Below are 22,833 nucleotides of genomic sequence, written 5' to 3' on the forward strand. Positions count from 1 at the left end.
TGCAAAGAGATGAATGCCAGTTGCAAAGACTGAAATGAGACATAGTCTGCAAATATTCGGAACAAGTCAAGATTAGACAAGTATTAGCGGCACTAAGGCATCCATTTTGTGCTGGATCACGAAATTTGAAAATCGCACTGAAACGACAACAATAGTATGGCACTCTTGCAATATAAGATCTGCAGAACAGTCGATTTCACAGTGTAATAATTTTATTTTAAAAACTGTCACTGTTTGTCTACCATGAAGAAAATTTAAAATATTCACAACTTTGGGAAAACCGTTAAAAATACGGAAGACATGAAATGGGAGAAGACATCGACATGAAGAGAGTATTAATATGAAAATATGAAAAACAAGTGCGACGTATAGTAACATTACTCATTTGTAAATTACATTGAAAATACAGCAATAGTTTGACATTCTTGTAACATAAGATCTGCAGAACAATGGCATTACAGTAGTATTTCATATCCCGGTTACGTCCCCAGCTTTGTGAGTTGGACAGTAAAAACAGAATGAATTTTGTGTCTGAAATGCTACTTGCGAGCTGAAAAAAGAAATATTGCAGTCGTAATTGAGACCGGCTAACCTCGAAAGTTTGATATTCACAGTAAAGTGAGTAAATGGGTTATATTTCAACTAAAAAATTCAGAGCAAAAAGAAGAAGGTAATGGTGTATCAGATACTGTGAAGTTTTCTTCTTATAGTAATAGAAAACATCGAAGTGGTATTTTGTGGCCGACACTAATTTCTCTCGGACTGATTGGAGGTGTTCTTAGGTAGCCATAACTTCTTCTTCTCGGCCAGCCCATGTAACCAAACGCGAGATTGCTCTTTTATGGTGCAATACATTCGAACGTCTAATAACGATCATCAAACGGCCTTCAACGAATCCGAACTATTAGGTATAATTATTCCTTGATAGTTCTAGATTCATTGCCAAAATTCTTAGTCTTACCAGAATGTAAACTTTGTGAAAAACGATTTCACTGTAGCTGCGATCTCTTGCTGTACAACAATTTATTTAATTATCTTCTACCAGCTACTCCCTATTTACAGAGATGGCTCGATTTGCGAATATTTGGTGCATGTCGCCCACCACAGAGATACTGACAATTGGCGCCCTTGGATTTGTAAGTATTATCGAATGATATATTCCTTTTGTTGTGAATCACGTTAAAATACTACTTCTCTCTTTTCATGTAGCCTATTAAGGACTTGCTAAATGCTTTTATGCACAATCCAGAGCCAGTACTAAAAATGCTGATCTTTTAAGCATGCAACAAAATTTAACTGCTGAGTACGTTTCATGTCAGTTGTAACTGAAATCACATCTGCTTTTTGTATCTTATGTTGCAAGATGTTTCGTATCGTGGCACTCAGTATCGGGACCCTGTTGTATCCGTGTTACTATTGTCATTGAGTTTGTACTGCTAGAATTATTATTTGCTTGTATAACACATTGAAACAAGAAGTAGCATCTGGCGAATATTTTGTGCATCGTGTATCTCACTCTGATTAAAATACTGGGTCATCTTTGTAAATATATGAATGAAACTGTCCCCATATACTTTCCAGCACACTTCAGTAGTCGTTAGCCGTAACTCAAGGATACGTCCGCTTCATCAATTGTTCGTTACGAAAATATAACGTACCGTTGACTTGGAGGCCATCAGAAACGAACCCGAAACTGACGTCTGGAAGAAATGGACACGGATATCGTTGCGAATACATAATCTGCGACGTTCCGCTCAAACCAAACGCTTCTTGTTTTCAGTATTTTTCTGCTCCACGATAGTGTCGCTCTCGTAGATGCTACTGCGAGAACACACTATTTTGAAGTGTTTACACTTCTGCCCCATATGAAACCGCGCTTTCAACAGATTTCTTGTACAATTGCTTCTTAGTAACTTCCAAGATTTTGTTATACTAATGATACTGGATGCACCTAACTAAATTTTATTCTGTACGTCTTGAGCATAAATTCCACCTGCTCTAAGTGTGACACCCAAACATTTATGTGAAGTTATGTTCTTAATAATTCCTTCCTCGGTCTCTAAATCATGCCCTCCAGCTTCTATGACAATCTCCTGCATGTTTTCAACATTTTTATTTCAATTTCTCACTCCTCGTAAGTGAACGATAATAGTTGTTTATATCCGTACTTGGTTTTGTCTCAAAAAAGTGAAAACATCGTCGTATCGACTAGAAAAGCTTGTTATTTGGAATTCAACCCTCTCTTCACAAATCTAGAACACACAAATCGACCGAGGTGCAACATAAGGTACAGAACGCTCAGAAAAGTTTATTCCAGACGTAACAGTTTATGAAGTCACATTAATTAGAAGAAGAGTTTATTTCTATATTGTCTTTACTGGTTTTTGCCTCTCCAGGCTGTTCGTCCAGTTGGTAGTTCCGAAACATTTTTCACGCATCGTTACAAATGTTGCAACTTACACATCCATAGTAGTTATTGCTCCCAATAGTACATTTTCTTTAAAAAACAGCCTCCCAACAATATGAATGTAGTAACTGAAATTAGAATTCACTATACTCGACAAATTTCATTCCAGTGTATTTCGCGAGCACAGCACACGAATTTGTAATCCAACGTATTTTATGAATTACATTCTTACGTACCTAGAGAACAATCTGAGTGGCTGCAGGTGTAAACACATTACTTTCTGATCTCGGTTTCGACCTTGCGACCTAGAAGCATCTTCATAAGCAGGCACACTAGAGACTCGATAAGTCTTGACACGGGCAAGTGCGCTCAATAAATGTGTACTTAGGACACAAGAAGCTGTGTATACTTTTAAAATATATATTCCTTCTTCTTCCGCAGTTGTGAACTGTATGCGAGGTGGTCTCTTTCTTATTCTTTACTTGGCACTTATGTCTGTCTCAAATGTTCCTGTTTTCGCTATTGCTTCATTCAACCACACACCGAGGACAACAGCTTCGTACACCACTTTTCTATGTGATTTGTCATGAAAATTTTGTTATTTATGTTTTCGTATTTCATATGTCTAACTTTTGCTTTCTGGTTTGCCACTGGTTCAAAGAAAGTCAGAACCTGTCAAAATACATCTATTGGCATTTGATCTACAGTGTGAACTAGCTGCGGTTGTGGCTCGTTCATTATTCTCGCAAGTTATTTCTGTATTAGTTGCATTACACGAAGAACTCGCACAAGTTCTTTACCGAAACCTGAGAACGGAAGCTGAAAGCAGATTAATAGAGGTCCTATTCGATTTTAGATGAAACAGAGACACTCACGAAGCAACTTTAGCACTATGGTTAGCAATAGGATGCAAATTTGGAAGAACAAGGCTTTGGAGAAACGTTTTGGCTAGAATAAGATGTTTTCCATTTCTAGGCAATAGGATACCAACTGAAAGAACAGAAGTGTAGCTGATTCACTTTATGCGAAACCGAGTGAAGTAGTCAACTCTAATAGAGTGGTACAAGAGGCAAAATCAGGTAAGGTATAAGACAGGTTTCTCATTGTCATCACTGACATTAAAGTCTATTTACTTACCCTTTGAGTACAGTATATACTGCTGTATTTGTAACTATTTTAAGTTTGTTTTCCGAACACCTTGTGTGATGCAGTGTCAGAACATCGTGACTATTTTATTCTAGTTCTACCTCAGTGTTCACTGTTGTTACTGTCATAAAGTTGTCAACGTATGCGACTTTCCTCTTGCCTGGGATTGTTCGCTTATTTTCTGAAATAGGCGATATCTCAGAGCTCTGGTCTAAATACGGAACGCTGTTAACATCCTTCAGTTACATGTTTTTCCATCACTGTTCTCACACAGTATGATCTGGATTTTCATCCTCTACAATAGCGCACGAGGCTCATGTATAGATTTCTTCGGCATCATATTTGCCTCAGTCTTCAGAACATTTAATCTCTACATTGAAGAATCCATGAAGAACGTAGTACACTATCTAGATGTGAGTGTCGTTTATCACCGACAATGCGATACGATTGGCTGGTGACTGATGAGGGCGGCGGCCGTTGTGGCCGAGCGGTTCTAGGCGCTTCAGTCTGGAACCGCGCGACCGCAACGGTCGCAGGTTCGAATCCTGACTCGGGCATGGATGTGTGTGATGTCCTTAGGTTAATTAGGTTTAAGTAGTTCTAAGTCTAGGGGACTGATGACCTCTCATGTTAAGTCCCATAGTGTTCAGAGCCATTTGAACCAATTTTGAACTGATGAGATAGCAGAAGTCGCTGCAATTGGTTAGGAACGGAGTCGGGTGCTTATTGAAACGGAACGTGTGAGGTTTTATAGCTATAGTTTGCAGCTTAACAAAAACAAACTGGAGTGATAGTGACAGCAATTTCCATAATAGCTAAAGGTTACACTTGGGCTGGAGACTATTGGAAAGGTGGATGAACTTGCTCCTCTAAAGTATATAAAGGAGCAAGAAACAAGAAAGAAATATGACTACACAAAGCAAAAGTCTTAATGTAATAAGAAACAGCTGCTAACATCCAAAACCATAAACCCTGAGTCCAGCAAAAGAACCAAGAACAGCTAGGTATGGTGCTCAGCTGAATACCGGTGCATAACATGGGCAATTAGAAAGATAGAAATGAAATTATTAGAAGGTTTCAGAATGTCGTGTTACAGCAGACTGTTGAAGATTAGACAGATTGATAGACTAAGGAATTAAGACTTTTTGCAACAAGCCAACGAGAAAAAATGTTTCATAAAGAACGTAATGAAACAAAGAATTTTAATGGTATGGTACATGTAGGAACGTGATTTGTTGCTCAAAACTGTAGTGAAAAGCAGGAAAGAATCGCAGGGATAGTATTACATCCGAGTATACAAGGCAGATCGTAGTTGACATAGGGCGAAGCTGTTATACTGAAATAAAGAAGATGGCTGACAACCGATAGAACTACATAGAAGTAAACCTTAGGATTTATGATCTGAACAACAACCACACAAAGGGAATTTAATTCCACGGTACTTGTCTGATGTATTGCAAAGTGGTATTTATAGCACTTCGACCATGAAATTGCAACTAGACTGCTCAACAAAAGTTTGGAAAACTATCGTAAAATGTGGTCGACGATAATAGAGGTCTCATTGACCCAGGCACTTCGTGTATTATCCAGTCAGAGCCCATACTGTATGCCGAACGCCGTTTCCTAGTCATGTAAACATTCCGCTGCCGCAGCAGCACACCGCGAGCACTCCAGTACCAACAACAGCTTCCTTCTGTTTGTATTCAGGACTGCAGTAACGTGCCACGTACAGGCGTACAGTATTTCGATAGAGTCAGGATAGTGGCTTTAGTTTCAGCAGGTCATACACGGCAAGATGTTGCCGATCGGTTACATGCCACTGCAAGTGGTGTGTGTAAGGTGCGGAGAAAGTAGAGAAACACGGGAAATGTAAACAATAGACGTCGCAGTGGTCATCCTCGTATGACAACAGCAATGCGGGATCGTTTCCTCCAGCTGTCGACTCGCAGGCGCCCAATGTAAACTGCCAGAAATATTGGAAATGACTTTCCCCGAATGGCAGCGATTCGTATCTCAGACCAAAGAGAGCGTAGAAGATAGCATCAAGGTGGTCTTCATTACAGAAGACCAGTTACAAGTTTTCCACTGAAACAACGGAACCGACGCAATCGGAGGACCGGGGCTCCTGCACATCAACATTGGACCATTTCGGAATGGAGTAATGTCATGTTTGCTGACGAAATCAGGATTGATTTGCGACCGGGCACTAGACGTGCTGGGCTTTGGAGAAACGCTGGACGACACCAGGAACGATACGTTCAGGAAGTCTGTCAGTTTGTAGGTCTAAGCGTAACGTTCTCGGCGGCAATAACGATGGGTCGGCGGGCCCCCTCTAATTCCCATCTATGGATATTTGACTGGTCCCCGATACCAACAAGAGGTGCTGTGAACGATTGTAAGGCCCTACAACGTGGAGTCGGTGACAACTACATCCTAGTCGATGACAATGCAAGACCGCACCATACTCTAGCAGTGTCTCAGTATCTTCAAAGAGGCAACATCAGCCGAATTTATTGGCCAGCATAGTCCCCAGACATGAAAGCAACTCAGAATGCTTGGAACCTGTTGAAGGTCACCGTTGCGCAGAGTCCGAATCAACCTAACGATCTTCAGGACCTCACTGAACCTGCCATTTAGGAGTGGGTCCTCATACCTCAAGATAAACTTGATGGTATCATCCACAGCAAGACTGATAACCGTCATCATGAAATAAAGGTTTTCACTATTTTTGTTGTTAAGAAGTACACTTACGAGACAGCCTGCTTCGTTTAGTAATGATTTTCTGTAACTAACCAAAATTGTTCTTGTTTTCAGAAGGAATTACGTTCAATTAGTAATAAGGTATTGTACAAACCTCAATGGGTGTACAACAAGGAGTAATTGATATTCTCAACTTTTGTTAAGATGTGTGTTTCAAACAAGAAATACCTATTTAGAAATTAGAAGATAATACCAACATGGTCCATGATCCTTTTCAGAAAAGTTATACCGTATTTAAGGGAGGAAACCTTTCACAGGTACACGCAGGAACACAATGCTACTGGTACTTCGGTGAGGGGAAGACTGATAGGATACTAGGCGCCGTGGACACGAAGGGATACTTCACGTCCTGGGAAGAGAAAATCATCCAAAGTGGTAAGTAGACCAGAGGATTAGTGGCCCTTAAAACAAACGACTGCAAATTATGTTGTTATTAAGTTATTGTTCCTAGTGGAACTAGATTAGAAATAATGTGGTTAACATTACTCGGCCAAAATGCGTCACCCTCCTTCCTCATTGTATGAATCCCCCTCCCCCCCCCCCCCCCCCCCCCGCCCCTCTCTCTCAGTGTTGCCTCTAAGTTCGTGAAGTAAACAAGTACGAAAAAACACTGATTACGTTCTAGATCTGTAGACCATGGCCAAAGTGAGGTAGCTCTAGAGAGCCTGGGCCAAGGATAAGGTAATAGCATGTTAATAAGAAGCCAAAGTCATATTCAGCCTCCCAGGTATCGTGTTTCAGGTTTCCCGTTGTTTTCTTGATGAAATGGAAATGAGCGTTTGGCGTCATTGGCCGGGAGGCCCCTTACGGGGCAGGTCCCGGCGCCTTGGTGCAGGTCTTACTACATTCGACGTCACACTGGACGACCTGCACGGCGGATGGGGATGAAATGATGATGAAGGCAACACAACACCTAGTCCCTGAGCGGAGAAAATCCCCGACCCAGCCGGGCATCGAACCCGGGCCTGTAGGACGGCAATCCGTCACACTGAGAACTATGTGGGCGGACGTTTTCTTGATCTTTCTAGACCAGTGATCGTCAAACCGCGGCTCACAGGCCGCATGCGGCAAGCGGTTCTCAGCCGTATTTTATAATAATGTGCACCCAGCAACTAACAGCCGAATCCTAAAACGTCAACTAACGTTAAGAGTTTGTTAAGAGTGCTCAGAAAGAAACAAAAATACCTATAGAGACAGTAATATTTTAATATGTGCTTAATTTTAGCTCACGTTGGTGAATTCGGCCATGAGCTAACTAAAGTTAACAACTTATCTCAAGAGTGGCTGGGTAAGTAGGGCGGCGACTGCGGTATTAGAGAATGCGACAGGAGGATGCCTTATTGTTTGTCTTCCAGTACTGACAACCGACGGGCGTAGTGTGCGTCAGATGTTATAGTATACATTTCAGATGGAAGGAACATCGATTAGTGGACCCGCTTAGAGACGGTATCTTTAAATGTGGAACATATTTCTAACTAGGAATATGAAATTAAATTAAGGCTGTTGTAATACAATGCAGTGAGGGGAAGAAATATGACAGGTGAAACATTCAGCAAACGTTTGCGATCGTGTCTCATTTTTAAATAGATCTAAATGGATCATGCAGTTAAGAACAATAACTGTTATTAATCACCTAATCACTGTCGGCCGCTGTGGCCGAGCGGTTCTAGGCGCTACAGTGTGAAACCGCGCGACCAGTACGGTCGCAGGTTCGAATTCTGCCTCGGGCATGGATGTGTGTGATGTTCTTAGATTGGGTAGGTTTAAGTAGTTCTAAGTTCTAAGGGACTGCTGACCTCAGATGTTGAGTCCCATAGTGCTCAGAGCCATTTGAACCATTTTTGAGCCTAATCACTCAGTAAATACCACAACACTTCGTGAGGCATTAACAGTCTTACATTTTGGGGCCACTGAGGGTGGCAGCAATCTGAAACAGAGAACGGTCGCCGTGAAGTGTTCCAAATGGTACCGAGTGTTAACGATCAGTACTTGGACTTGGGACCCACCGGTCAACTTATATCGCCTTTGACAATAGCTAGTCTGCTGGCGCTCTCAGCATACTAATTTATTTGCGTTACCGTTAATAATAACATTTACATATGCTGCTCGAGTTGCCGTCCCAGAAGGCCAGTGTTGGTTCTTGAGAAAAAACGTTTGACGATCATTGCTCTAAACCAGAGATCTCCAAACTATTTTGGACAGTGACCCATTTTCCAAAATGAACTGTTACTTCAGACTCCCATGGACAAATTACCTACTTTTAAGATCAACCCCCTTATTCATAATGGTCCGCTAACTTAAAACAGCTGCTACAGGGTGTTATTTTTCATTCTCACTTAGGTCAATAGAAGAAGACATGTTTGGACTTGATCATGAATTCGTTCTTGTTAAATCGCGTAAGCGTCAAATAGAGAGCAAGTCAAAACGCGCCTGAAACCGTACGCTCGAACTCATTATCTTGCACAAACTTGTCCACACAGACTTTTCCACCAGATGAAAAAATCTTGAACAAACTTGAGACTTTACATTACTACAACAATGCTATTTCCTACAAAAATATTAATTATTCTTAGTACACATAACACAACATAAAGAAAACAGTACCTACCTATCTTGAAAGTTTTAAATAAGAACTTGTGTTAATTTAATAGGGGTCGATTTTTAGACCTAGTCGACCCCCAAAATCAGTTTTCGTTTATGTCGACCCCTAGGAAAACCGATATCGACCCAAGGGGGTCGACATCGACCACTTTGGGAATCCCTGCTCTAAACAAACATTGAGACTGTTTCTCCAGCAACATCAGGGACCACTCTTTACTCGTAGCCGTAACAGCGGATAAGTCGTTTGGACGAGTGAGTAGAATTTAGTGTGAAGGAGTTTTAGTTCTTCATACTTTAATTTTTTATTCACCTTTCTTAAAACTAGTTATAAAGCTCCCACTTTCAAAAAATCGGTAGGGGTTTGGTCATCATTTTTTAAGAGAAGCTGAAAGTTATTCCCAAATCTAAAGGCCAAAGGTCAGAACGCTCCGAACACCTTAAATATCTTAATCGCAATCGTGTACAGTAGAAAGATCGTGTCTGTTGCAGTTATACGAGGGGTGTGCAATAAATTGGTTACGCATAGTCATGGCAGGCCAAGTAACTTTCATTGAATCCTGGCTACACTTCAAAGTGACACAGATACATTCCACTATTTTCCGACAGAATCTCCCAGTCTCTGCAAACAACGGGCGGAACACTCTGACAGCCGTTCAGCGCTTCTACGATGGAAATCAGCTCCTTGCACACGGTGCCACCCGAGAATCGCTGTGGGAACGTCATCATAGGTGGAAAATTTCTTTTCCCCCACACGATCCTTAAGCTTGCCATAAGATGAAAATCGTATGGTGCAAGATCTGGACTTGCCGAACAGCTTCATCAGGTATCTGCAGCCTTGGTCGAATTGTTAGCACCGTTTCTCTATGGCTGGGCGCGACATTGCATTTGGTCCAGAATTTCACGGTGAATCTGTGCGCAATTCAGAAGTTTCGCACACAAGCATCGTACTGTCCCGTATACGTAAAACTTTGGAGTACGTTTCCAATTGCTGCACTATTTCACTCCCACACTGAAATGAACCTGCTATTCGTCCCGCAATAGAACTGTGTCTGTAGGAAACCCGGAACATGTACTCACCTCTGCCAATGCGCTACTATTGTTGAGCAATGGTCTCAGAGTGGAACCACAAGTATAACTCATTTTCTGAAGCCCCAACACATAAATCTTTCTCTTGGTTAAGAACAGATTTTTGGTGGCAGGTCTGCCGATCAGAAATCGTTGATTTTAGGCGTACAGTTCCTTGTGTGATCTGCAGTCTCCTCATTACTTCTGGTTATACGAAAGAATGCAAAGAATGCAGCTTTCTCCAAACTCCCATTCGCTACATAATGATTCGTTATCCATCCAAGACATGAGCTAATGACACTTGGTGTGGTGTGAATGTTAGTCCTTATCCAGTGGTGTGGCCGAACTGCCTCTCACGTTAATTGTGAGACCTTGAATTTTCTCTAGTGGGCCTACAGGATTGATAGCACACCAGAATTTGTTTCCAAAATATAACCAAAGGGTTTATATCATATGTGGCAGTGTGCACTGATATGTCTAAGCAGCGGAACAGTCTTGGCTGCTATGTGATTTTCCCTTTTAATTTGGTGTTAATGTTGGACATAGGCCTATACAGTGTAAGGCGACGCATGTAAGTGCGTGAGAAGTTGTGACATTGCTTGATGGCGCCATCACCGCTAAATGTCTAAGGCTACCTTTCCGAAATGATTTAAGGTGGAATGACCACATAAATCTGATTCTGAGCAAGATATTGATATTTGGAAGAATTCTAAGTAATTGCCATCCGCATACAAATCAGTTCGCTTACAGCGCGTTTGTCTAACCGCTTCTTGAGTAATGTCTGTTACTCTCGAACCTGTCCAACATGGATTAACAAAAAACGTCAGGCAAAAATTAACAGGAGGTTCATCACGGTTTTGTTTCGCATTTAAATGCTGTGAGAGTGTCAGAGAAGTGCACAATAACTTACTCTGCCTGGCCCTGCAGAAAGTGTCTCCACCAGAACTGGAAGAAGCCTCTGTTGTGATGATGTATTTGTATTACCACGTATCATACGGAAAACAAGTTTTGTATCGAATGAAATATCCTAGGTCCTTCTCTGCTGGCACGTAAATTAAGTAGTGTTCTGCACTGAATATGCGTAATGCGTTTCTTAGGTTGGTTGGTTGGTTTTTGGGGGAAGAGACCAAACAGCGAGGTCATCGGTCCCATCGGATTAGGGAAGGACAGGCAGTGGAAGTCGGCCGTGCCCTTTCAGAGGAACCGTCCCGGCATTTTCCTGGAGCGATTTAGGGAAATCAAGGAAAACCTAAATCAGGATGGCCGGACGCGGGATTGAACCGTCGTCCTCCCGAATGCGAGTCCAGAGTGCTAACCACTGCGCCATCTCGCTCGGTTGCGTTTCTTACTTTACCTAGTTAACTAACCAGTAAAACACTTTGAGTACTAATTATTTATGTGATAATACTTATATACAGTTATTACCTACACCTGAAATTTATTACGGTAGACAAAAGCTTTTGTTTGATCTTAATCACGTATTCATATTATGCCAGCAATACAGCTTGTCCCCTAGTATTGAAAAGAGAACACCGTTTGTTGGACTTGACTTGATTACTGGGCTGCATAGGTCAGAATCGGTAGACTTAATACGGCTACATGTTTCCGTTCAAGCAACACAAGCCTTAAGTATGTAGCAATGACGAAACTCTGTGCATCATTGCAGTAGCCGTTACATAGTGAATTCTGGCCCCATCGCAGGTTTCTGCTTTTAAAATTCTCACAGTCACGAAACGTTTAAGCGTTCATTACTTCCAGTGTGTCATTTCTACTTCCGTAGGTGTTCAGATTCAGAGCAAGAGATTTGTATGTATTGAAGAAAGCGGAGGTTACTCCCCCCCCCCCACCCCCACCCCCCCTGCCACTCCACCCAAACCGCTTCTACCGAGCGAGGTGGCGCATTGGTTAGCACACTGGACTCACATTCGGAAGGACGACGGTTCAATTCCGTCTCCGGCCATCCTGATTTAGGTTTTCCGTGATTTCCCTAAATCGTTTCAGGCAAATGCCGGGATGGTTCCTTTGAAAGGGCACGGCCGATTTCCTTCCCAATCCTTCCCTCACCCGAGCTTGCGCTCCGTCTCTAATGACCTCGTTGTCGACGGGACGTTAAACACTAACCACCACCACCATCACCAAACCGCTTCTCCCCCTTGCAGCAGGGGGATGGTTCCTGCGCTCCCTACATTCCGTCCTGTTAGCGGTAAAATAAATTCAACAAATTATAGCGGTTGTCTCATGGTCTTACCAATTTTCTGTGAAAAATCTGTGAAAAATATGATCATATCTTTACAGTCTGTGATAAAAGATAGGGTAAATATTGGCACTCATGAAGTGAATCCAGTGCATCAGCCTAAAACCGGAGATGAATCTTCAGCATGTGAAGTGGTAGTCAAAAGAGCAATTTAGAACAATGACTTGTTATGATGTTTTCTTCTATGAGCAATACAGGTGATTCACAATCGTGGATTCACTTCACATATGATACTTATCTTTTAAGTGCTGAAACGTATTGATCATATCAGCAATTTACAGTTGTAAGAACGATGATTTCGACTTTATGTCATACTTATATCAGAGATTTGTGGTTGAAATTGTTCCTTTTTACAGCCCTCCACGGCATGGAGTTCATGAAAAACGCTCTTACTCCCTTGCACCTGTTGTTCTACCTGCTGATGTTCCACGCGTTATTGTTTGTGAGTATTATACCTGAGATATTTACTAAAAAAACAATATAGTAGCAATGCAAGGTATGACAGGAGGAAGCGCACATACTCGGACTTGTAAAGAGAAAACGTGATGGCAACGTCTCTGGAAGCTCTCACCCACTGCAACATGGTACTGTGAGATGTGGGAGCCGCGACGATAACAGTGAATTAAAAATCGTTTGTTGCATTTTATTGTCAACTTCTCTCTAAAATTCATGTTAAAAGATACCACCTCCAGTTTCAGCATATTACACTACTGGCCATTAAAATTGCTACACCACGAAGATGACGTGCTACAGACGCGAAATTTAACCGACAGGAGGAAGATGCTGTGATATGCAAATGACTAGCTTTTCAGAGCATTCACACAAGGTTGGCGCCGGTAGCGACACCTACAACGTGCTCACATGAGGAAAGTTTCCAACCGATTTCTCATGCACAAACAGCAGTTGACCGGCGTTGCCTGGTGAAAAGTTGTTGTGATGCCTCGTATAAGGGGCAGAAATGCGTACCATCAAGTTTCCGACTTTGATAAAGGTCGGATTGTAGCCTATCTCGGTTACCGTTAATCGTATCGCGACATTGCTGCTCACGTTGGTCGAGATCCAATGACTGTTAGCAGAATATGGAATCGTTGGGTTCAGGAGAGTAGTACGGAACGCCGTGCTGGATCCCAACGGCCTCGTATCACTAGCAGTCGAGATGACAGGCATCTTATCGGCATGGCTGTAACGGATCGTGCAGCCACGTCTCGATTCCTGAGTCAACAGATGGGGGCGTTTGCAAAACAACAACCATCTGCACGAACAGTTTGACGACATTTGCAGCTGCATGGACTATCAGCTCGGAGAACATGGCTGCGGTTACCCTTGATGCGGCATCACAGACAGGAGCGCCTGTGATGGTGTAGTCGACGACGAACCTGGGTACACGAATGGTAAAACGTCATTTTTTCGGATGAATTCAGGTTCTGTTTTCAGCATCATGATGGTCGCATCCGTGTTTGGCGACATCGCGGTGAACGAACATTGGAAGCGTGTATTCGTCATTGCCATATTGGCGCATTACCCGGTGTGATGGTATGGGGTGCCATCGGCTACACGTCTCGGTCACCTCTTGTTCGCATTGACGGCACTGTGAACAGTGGACTTGACATTTCAGATGTGCTACCACCCCTGGCTTTACCCTTCATTCGATCCCTGCGAAACCCTACATTTCAGCAGGATAATGCCCGACCGCATGTTGCAGGTCCTGTACGGGCCTTTCTGGATACAGAAGATGTTGGACTGCTGCCCTGGCCAGCACATTCTCCAGATCTCTCACCAATTGAAAACGTCTGGTCAATGTTGGCCGATCAACTGGCTCGTCACAATACGCCAGTCACTACTTTTGATGAAATGTGGTATCGTGTTGAAGTTGCCTGTACAGCCATTCAAGCTCTGGTTGACTCAATCCCCAGGCGTACTGATTTCTCAGGATCTGTGCACCCAAACTGCGTGAAAATGCAATCACATGTCAGTTCTAGTATAATATATTTGTCCAATGAATACCCGTTTATCATCTGCATTTCTTCTTGGTGTAGAAATTTTAATGGCCAGGAGTGTACATCTAGTGGAGAACGATATGGAGTTTCAAATCGGAGCTGTTGTCAACAAAATCCTTTAATGTGTGCAAACACATTTAACACGCGAGAAAACAATTAATGAAATGTTGGAATTTTGTTACCTCTAGAAGACGATAATTAATCAAACCAAAAACAATTATCTACCGAAGAAATATCAGTTACCACCGGTTGTCCCCAAGAAATTCAAAATGAAATGAGATTGTCAGTGGTATTTTCGAAAATGAGTTGTAAAGAGAAACGATAAAAAAACTGTCAGTAGAAACCCATTACTTTGCTGTCACCGGAATTGTTTTCATTGCTTACAATTTACGGAATAGTGGAGGCGGTTGAGAACGAAACATATGTTTATTAAACGTCCACAGCGAGGAACAGTCCACATTGTCGTTTGTTAATGTATGTCTGTTTCCTCCTGAAACATACTGTATAATACACTTTATCCTTCCTATTATCAGGATTCTTTTTTTTTTCACTGCTGTCGTATAGACCCTACTAATTTGTACCGCAGTATTTTAATGAACTAACACAAAAACATACATTACAGCTAGTCAGTGTAACAGTAATGATTCTAGTTGCAAAAATATTATGTTCAAGAAACTTAAAGAAATTTAGATTCACGTACACCAGTGGTACTCACTGCAAAAACAATGAATAAAGTTTAATATGTTGTAAATACAAAAATGAACGAAAAGTCATTGGAATAAATCAATTAAGAGGGATAAAGTTGTTTATATTTTGCTAGTAATAGCTTTGAAAACAAGGGAGATACATATGCCCACTGTGCTTATGGGGTCATATGGACCCCACTTGTAGTGCGACCGTTACAACAGCTGATACAAGAAACCCTCACATGGGTACAAAAGAGGTAAACAATAATTTCATTGTTGCAGGTTTTTTGTTTAAGAGTTGTTCAAGCTATCGTTCGTCGTTCCATATTCATTAAATGTCACATTTAAGAAACAAACAAATAATTGAGTTGGGAATATACTGAACCCAGCGGTACTCATTGCAAAAACCATGAATAAATTTTAATGTGGTGTATATATAAAACTGAACAAAATATTATTGGATACATTTCACTCAGAGAGAGTCATATATTTTGAAAAAAAAGCTTCGAAAACGAGGGAGATATGATTTTCCAGTGTATAATATTTTCATTGCTGCAGGCGTTTCATGTAACCACTGTTCAAGTTAACATTAATTATTCTATTTTCATAAATGTTAATTCAAGAAACAAATTAACAATTTAATTTGGGACCATACTGACCCCGGTGATAGTGTAAAAACAATGAATAAATTATAACGTGTTGTAAATATAAAAATGAGCGAAACATCATTGGACGCAATTTGTTCAGAGGGAGAGTGTCATTTATTTTGCTAGTAATAGGTTTGAAAACAAGGGAGTTACGTATTTCCAATGTGCTACGGGCCACTATCGACGCAAATGGCGTTAGGGAGGTTAAGAGACAGAAATTAAGAGTATAGAAATATCGCACTTCCATTGCCGGCACTTCTTATCTGTGTATTTGTTTACATTTGAACTATCGAATTAGAATCTTATTTTCTGCACCGAGAGATATCGTACTTGTACATTGTAACTGGGAACAATTGACGGCACAGGAAAGTCATTCTGAGCCACAAATGATCTGGAAATTTTCGTGGAACGCTACCCTTCATACGATAAGTTCCATTGTCTAAGAAAGTGCTTGGCATTTTAATGTCTTGGAATAGCTCATTATCAAAGGAATATTTTAGCTTTACCCTGTTAACCTACCAGTTTTTTTAACACATTTGTTAATTTACTCATTTTAACTACGTTCATCTCTGACAACGTTAACTAGCTTATTTGTAGTTTAGCTGATAAGCTCCTTAAGTTACCGAGCAACAACATAAATAACAATTTTAGAGATTGGGGACCCAGTGTCTGCTCCTACAAGTTTCTATCTCCCAAACTACGACTCCTCCTAGGAACCTTTACGCTATGTGTAACAACGAATACGAAACAAGCAGATTACACCCTATATGTATGCAGCATTCCACATGGGCATGAAAGTCCCAACGAAATGATTGGCACAAGTAACTTGTCACTTGGATGATTAACGACTGATAGAGAGATTTTCTTCTGGCGAATCACAGATACTAATGCACTATGTAAATGGGAGAATGCTTGTTGATGTCATCTATGTGAGGCTATGAATCTACGCTGCAGGCACCTATAACGCAGATTAACGGCGGTGTCTGTATATTGTGAACGTGTTACCATGCAACCAATGTAAAATATTTATAACTAATGAGAATGTATAAATGTTTTCGATTCTTAAGGATAGAGTATTCAAGATAATATTACGATTATATAGAAACAGTGAAGATATTTTTAAGACGAAAAGTGTCTCTTTCCACAACTCACGTACTGTCCAGAAATCTTTCAAAGAACGTAGGAGGCACTTTCATCGCATTTAGAGGCACCAAATTCTGGTCTTACCAGATACCAGTCTCTTTAACGCCTGTACGATGACATAGAATTATGCAATTCAATCACTATAAATTTCCAAGCCCATATATCGACGACGAAGACCTCAATGATCTGGAAGGAACTAATATTCTTACTGTCAAAACAGTCCCAGTGTTTACTATCAAACTTATGTAGATTGTAGACTGTGCTAACCCGATTACTTCTATCTGAAATGAATTTTTAGTTTCATACTGACATAAACAAGTTACATCTTACAGCAACAACTTCAGCTTGTAGCAGCTGCTCAAAGTGACGACCGCCAGTATCAGTGCCCGTACGGATAATCCATCGACAGAACTGAGCTTTAGGTTCAAAATTATTTCACCACATTTCTTCCACACTTTATGTAAATGCTGCTCCAGCACTACTCTCCATAGTGTATCCTTCGAAGTGAGAATATATTTTTATTTATTAATTTATTTATTCATCCGTGGAACAATATATATTGTATGGATGTCATCAGTTTATAATACATGAGCACACGTTTACATTTACAATGAAACAGATTTCTCATATTTTGTGTAGTTTTTATAACTAATCATACACACATTTATAAATACATCATATTTTGGTGATAATGTCATATGTTGCTAATAATCTACATCTATGTTAAATACTCTTTTACAGTATAAGAACTTTTACTTACTAAGAAGGTTTTAAGCTTTTGTCTAAAAGTGAGGGGCTCTTTTATTTTTTTAATTTCCTGTGGTAATTTGCTATACAGTTTTATCCCATTATAAAATATACTTTTTTTACCTCTTAGCCTTGTTCTTTCTATCTAGATGGAGGTGGTGACAAGATCTTGTTTCATGGTCATGTATTATGCTGTTTGTGTTATACATGTTGAGATTTTTCTTAATGAACATTATGTTCTGAAATATATATTCACAAGAAACAGAATGCCTAGCTTTCTAAATAATTCTAGACAGTGGGCCCTGTTGCTACTATTTGTTACAATCCTTATGGCTTTTTTTTGTACTTTGAACACAGTTTCTATGTTACTGGCACTTGTTCCCCAAAACATGATCCCATAGCTGAGGACGTGAGTGTAGATATCTGTAATATGTTATTTTAAGACAGGTATTATTGCATACCGGTGCAAGGATTCTAAGAGCATAGCACGCTGTGGATAATTTCTTTGCCAAAATGTTGACATAGTTTGTCCATTTCAGTTGGCTGTCTACAGTCATCCCTAAGAATTTGGTACTTCTTACACATTCTAATTCATTATTATAAACTTTTCTTCTAGTGGCATTGTGTTTTTGTTCAATTGGAAGTTAATATAGTTAGTTAACTATGTGTCTAGATTCACTGTGTAATGGAAACGGCAGGAAAACACAGTGGCAGATCTAACAAATGAATTTATTTCGGGACACCTGATTGAACTAGTCAGGCATGCTTTTAATCTATTGGCATGCTTATGAACTAGTGAAGGGGACTTCGTTACTGCTCTGGCACTAGAGGTCAATGATAGAATCACCCGTCGAAAGGCAATAGGCCTTGTTATCATTTTCATTACAAGAACAAGTGCGTACCATCGCTTACAGTTACGTGTAAGTTAAATCACCACCAATGGTCTGTAGGAGAGTAGAAGGGAGTTTTATGGACTTATCAGTTAGATACTTGACTTGGAAATCAAAAAGGCGTGTATTGCACTGTGGATGCCTGGTGAACGGTGAATTTTGAGCGTGTTGTGACTACAGTGAAATTGTCTGGTATGGTGTGCAGCTAGGTGACAAGGAGGAAATTGGCAGAAATAGAAGGAAAGTGGATACACTAAGCAGTCCTAAAGCGATCGTATATTGTGAGAGACACTTAAAAGTAGAAGCAACAGAATCTTAAGACTTAAGGAACCTATATTTTGCACAGGGGACTTTCGGTGATAACAGGTTTTCTTTGTATAATGGGATCACATTGTTCTGTTTATCAGATAATTTCAAAACACTTCACATTTAAATCAATAACGCCTTCATATTTCTTTTGTCTTTACGTAACTTGGTTCTCTTAACTCTTTTTCCAAGATTTTAAGAAAAGAGATTCTGGTGAGCTCAGGTATCTTTTTAAAGCGTCGCACTTATGATAAAATAGTTAACAATAGTACTGTACATGTTGTAGGCATGGTACTCGATCTTGCATATATTCATCAATCAAGGGATAATGCTTTGATCAGGGTTAATCATGGGTTATGAGTGAACAGGGAAGGTCGTATCGCTGGATAAATCTATATTTTGACTCGATAACTGAAATATATTGGACATCAAAGACTTACATTACTTGAAGAAACAAATAACCGACAAATGTGACAGTGAGTGATTCTTATGATTCCTATTCAAAGACTCGGTCCAAGCGAGGAACTGAATTCTGCCATACCTGACACTTATTTCCATTACCACACTAAATAGACATTCCTGAAAAACTACGAGCACGAGATTTCAACAAGCGACTTCTGTGGGATCTCTAGAGATCTGCTGGGTTTCCATTACTTGGCTGCTCGAATCTACCAGCCGTCTCTCATCTGAGACGTCTGGGCTCATGGGTTTGTTAGTACAAATGAATGTATATGTTAGTGCCATATTGGTGAAAACCAATAATTATTAATTTTAAGAAGTTACAACAAAATAAAATAATTTAGAACTACTTTCATTCCTAACAAATGATATTCTCTACTTTCCGTCTCTCTCTTGCCTTGTGAACACATACAAAATCATTGTGAAAATTTTAGCACTTATTACAATGACGGAAAAAAATGCCAACGCCAAAAATATAGATGTAGAGTAACAAATTTTCGGGAATACATTTGTCTAGGTAACACATGTAAGTGATTAACACTGAAAGATCACAGGTTAATGAAAGAGCGAGATAAGCCATTGCAAATGGGAAGTCCTGGTACATTAATAGCTAATGTAACCGCAAGAACGTTGAATACGGGCATCCAAATGCGGGGTGGAATGTGAGCTAACTATTTGTAGTATCGTTCCCAGAACCGATCGCGGTCCTCTGGTTTGGAGCCGAGTGGAATGCTTAAACCAGAGGCTCATACGATTCTGGGAAGATCTGGGGTGCAAATTTCTCGGCCTCCGCTATCGGGTGGAGAAATGTAGGATACTCCTGAATAGATCAGGCGTGCACTACACGCATGAAGCGGCTACAAGGGTAGCGGAGTACGTGTGGAGTGCACATGTGGGTTTTATAGGTTAGAGAATTCCTCCCTAGGCCCGACATGACGCCTCCTGAGACGCGGCAAGGCAGGAGTAGGCAAATGCAACAGGGAATAACACTATTAAGCTACTAATAGTAAACTGCAGGAGCGTCTATAGAAAGGTCCCAGAAGTGCTCTCATTAATAAACGGTCACAATGCCCACATAGTACTAGGGACAGAAAGTTGGCTCAAACCAGATGTAAACAGTAATGAAATTCTAAACTCAGATTGGAATGTATACCGCAGAGACAGGCGTGTTTATGGCGATAAGAAGTGCATAGTATCGAAGGAGATTGACGGAGATCCGAAATGTGAAATAATTTGAGTGAAGGTCACGGTTAAAGCAGGCTCAGACATGGTAATTGGATGTCTCTATAGGACCCCTGGCTCAGCAGCTGTTGTGGCTGAGCACCTGAAGGATAATTTGGAAAATATTTCGAGTAGATTTCCCCACCATGTTATAGTTCTGGGTGGAGATTTTAATTTGCCAGATATAGACTGGGAGACTCAAATGTTCATAACGGGTGGCAGGGACAAAGAATCCAGTGAAATTTTTTAAGTGCTTTATCTGAAAACTACCTTGAGCACTAAAACAGAGAACCGACTCGTGGCGATAACATATTAGACCTTCTGGTGACAAACAGACCCGAACTATTTGAAACAGTTAACGCAGGACAGGGAGTAAGCGATCATAAAGCGGTTACTGCATCGATGATTTCAGCCGTAAATAGAAATATTAAAAAAGGTGGGAAGATTTTTCTGTTTAGCAAAAGTGACCAAAGCAGATTTCAGAGTACCTGATGGCTCAACACAAAAGTTTTGTCTCAAGTACAGATAGTGTTGAGGAACAGTGGACAAAGTTCAAAACCATCGTACAATATGTGTTAGATGAGTATGTGCCAAGCAAGATCATAAGAGATGGAAAAGAGCCACCGTGGTACAACAACCGAGTTAGAAAACTGCTGCAGAAGCAAAAGGAACTTCACAGCAAACATTAACATAGCCGAAGCCTTCCACACAAACAAAAACTACGCGAAGCGAATTGTAGAGTGAGGAGGGCTATGCGACAGAGGGATAGAGAAACAATTAAAATGGCTCAAAAGAGGAAAGGCCGCTGGACCTGATGGGATACCAATTCGATTTTACACAGAGTACGCGAAGGAACTTGCCCCCTTCTTGCAGCGGCGTATCGTAGGTCAGTAGAAGAGCGTAGCGTTCCAAAGGATTGGAAAAGGGCACACGTCAACCCCGTTTTCAAGAAGGGACGTTGAACAGATGTGCAGAACTATAGACCTATATCTCTAACGTCTATCAGTTTTAGAATTTTAGAACACGTATTATGTTCGAGTATAATGACTTTTCTGGAGACTAGAAATCTACTCTGTAGGGATCAGCATAGGTTTCGAAAAAGACGGTCGTGTGAGACCCAGCTCGCGCTATTCGTCCACGAGACTCAGAGGGCCATAGACACGGGTTCCCAGGTAGATGCCGTGTTTCTTGACTTCCGCAAGGCGTTCGATACTGTTCCCCACAGTCGTTTAATGAACAAAGTAAGAGCATATGGACTATCAGACCAATTGTGTGATTGGATTGAAAAGTTACTAGATAACAGAACGCAGCATGTCATTCTCAATGGAGAGAAGTCTTCCGAAGTAATAGTGATTTCAGGTGTGCCGCAGGGGAGTGTCGTAGGACCGTTGCTATTCACAGTATACATAAATGACCTTGTGGATGACATCGGAAGTTCACTGAGGCTTTTTGCGGATGCTGCTGTGGTGTATCGAGAGGTTGTAACAATGGAAAATTGTACTGAAATGCAGGAGGATCTGCAGCGAATTGACGCATGGTGCACGGAATGGCAATTGAATCTCTATATAGACAAGTGTAATGTGTTGCGAATATATAAAAAGAAAGATCCCTTATCATTTAGCTACAATATAGCAGGTCAGCAACTGGAAGCATTTAATTCCATAAATTATCTGGGAGTACGCATTAGGAGTTATTAAAAATGGAACGATCATTTGAAGTTGATCGTCGGTAAAACAGATGCCAGACTGAGATTCACTGGAAGAATCCTAAGTAAATGCAATCCGAAAACAAAGGAAGTATGTTACAGTACGCTTGTTCGCCCACTGCTTGAATACTGCTCAGCAGTGTGGGATCCGTACCAGATAGGGTTGATAGAAGAAATGGAGAAGATCCAACGGAGAGCAGGCGCTTCGTTACAGGATGATTTAGTAATCGCGAAAGCGTTACGGAGTTGATAGATAAACTCCAGTGGTAGACTCTGCAGGAGAGACGTTCAGTACCTCGGTACGGGCTTTTGTTGAAGTTTCGAGAACATACCTTCACCGAGGTGTCAAGCAGTATATTGCTCCCTCCTACGTATATCTCACGAAGAGATCATGACGATAAAATCAGAGATATTAGAGCCCACACAGAGGCATACCGACAATCCTTCTTTCCACGAACAATACGAGACTGGAATAGAAGGGAGAACCGATAGAGGTACTCAAGGTTCCCTCCGCCACACACCGTCGGGTGACTTGCGGAGTATGGACGTTAATGTAGATGTCGATTCACTGTGTTATACACTTGCCGGATGTCAGTTTGTGGGATGGAGTTCCATGCCTGTTGCGCTCGGTTGGTCAATAGAAGGACTTTTAATGCTGATTGTGGATGACGCTGGAGTTGTCGTCCGATCATGTCCAATATGTGATCGATTGGAGACAGCTCTGGTGATTGAGCGGGCCAAAGCAACGTGTCGACGTTCTGTAGAGCAACTTAGGTTACAACAGCGGTATGTTGGCGAG

At 41.0% G+C, this 22,833-nt stretch overlaps 1 protein-coding gene across 1 annotated transcript; it reads left to right on the forward strand.

Moving 5' to 3' along the window:
- Positions 1 to 973: 973 nt before the first annotated feature.
- On the forward strand, positions 974 to 12,717 carry LOC126336088 (uncharacterized). Its single transcript, XM_049999568.1, has 3 exons — positions 974 to 1,136; positions 6,571 to 6,688; positions 12,590 to 12,717. Exons 1-3 carry the CDS (start codon positions 1,065 to 1,067, stop codon positions 12,715 to 12,717), a joined length of 318 nt encoding a protein of 105 aa, XP_049855525.1. The 5' UTR covers positions 974 to 1,064.
- Positions 12,718 to 22,833: the final 10,116 nt, after the last annotated feature.

Source organism: Schistocerca gregaria, chromosome 2, assembly GCF_023897955.1.
Source record: "Schistocerca gregaria isolate iqSchGreg1 chromosome 2, iqSchGreg1.2, whole genome shotgun sequence".
NCBI lineage: Eukaryota > Metazoa > Arthropoda > Insecta > Orthoptera > Acrididae > Schistocerca > Schistocerca gregaria.

Bases quoted from the DNA above. Each gene is read 5' to 3' on its own strand.
- LOC126336088 (XM_049999568.1), top strand. From the start codon at position 1,065: ATGGCTCGATTTGCGAATATTTGGTGCATGTCGCCCACCACAGAGATA. The intron at 1,137-6,570 runs GTAAGTATTATC...AACCTTTCACAG, and splicing joins CAATTGGCGCCCTTGGATTT to GTACACGCAGGAACACAATG. The intron at 6,689-12,589 runs GTAAGTAGACCA...TCCTTTTTACAG, and splicing joins AGAGAAAATCATCCAAAGTG to CCCTCCACGGCATGGAGTTC.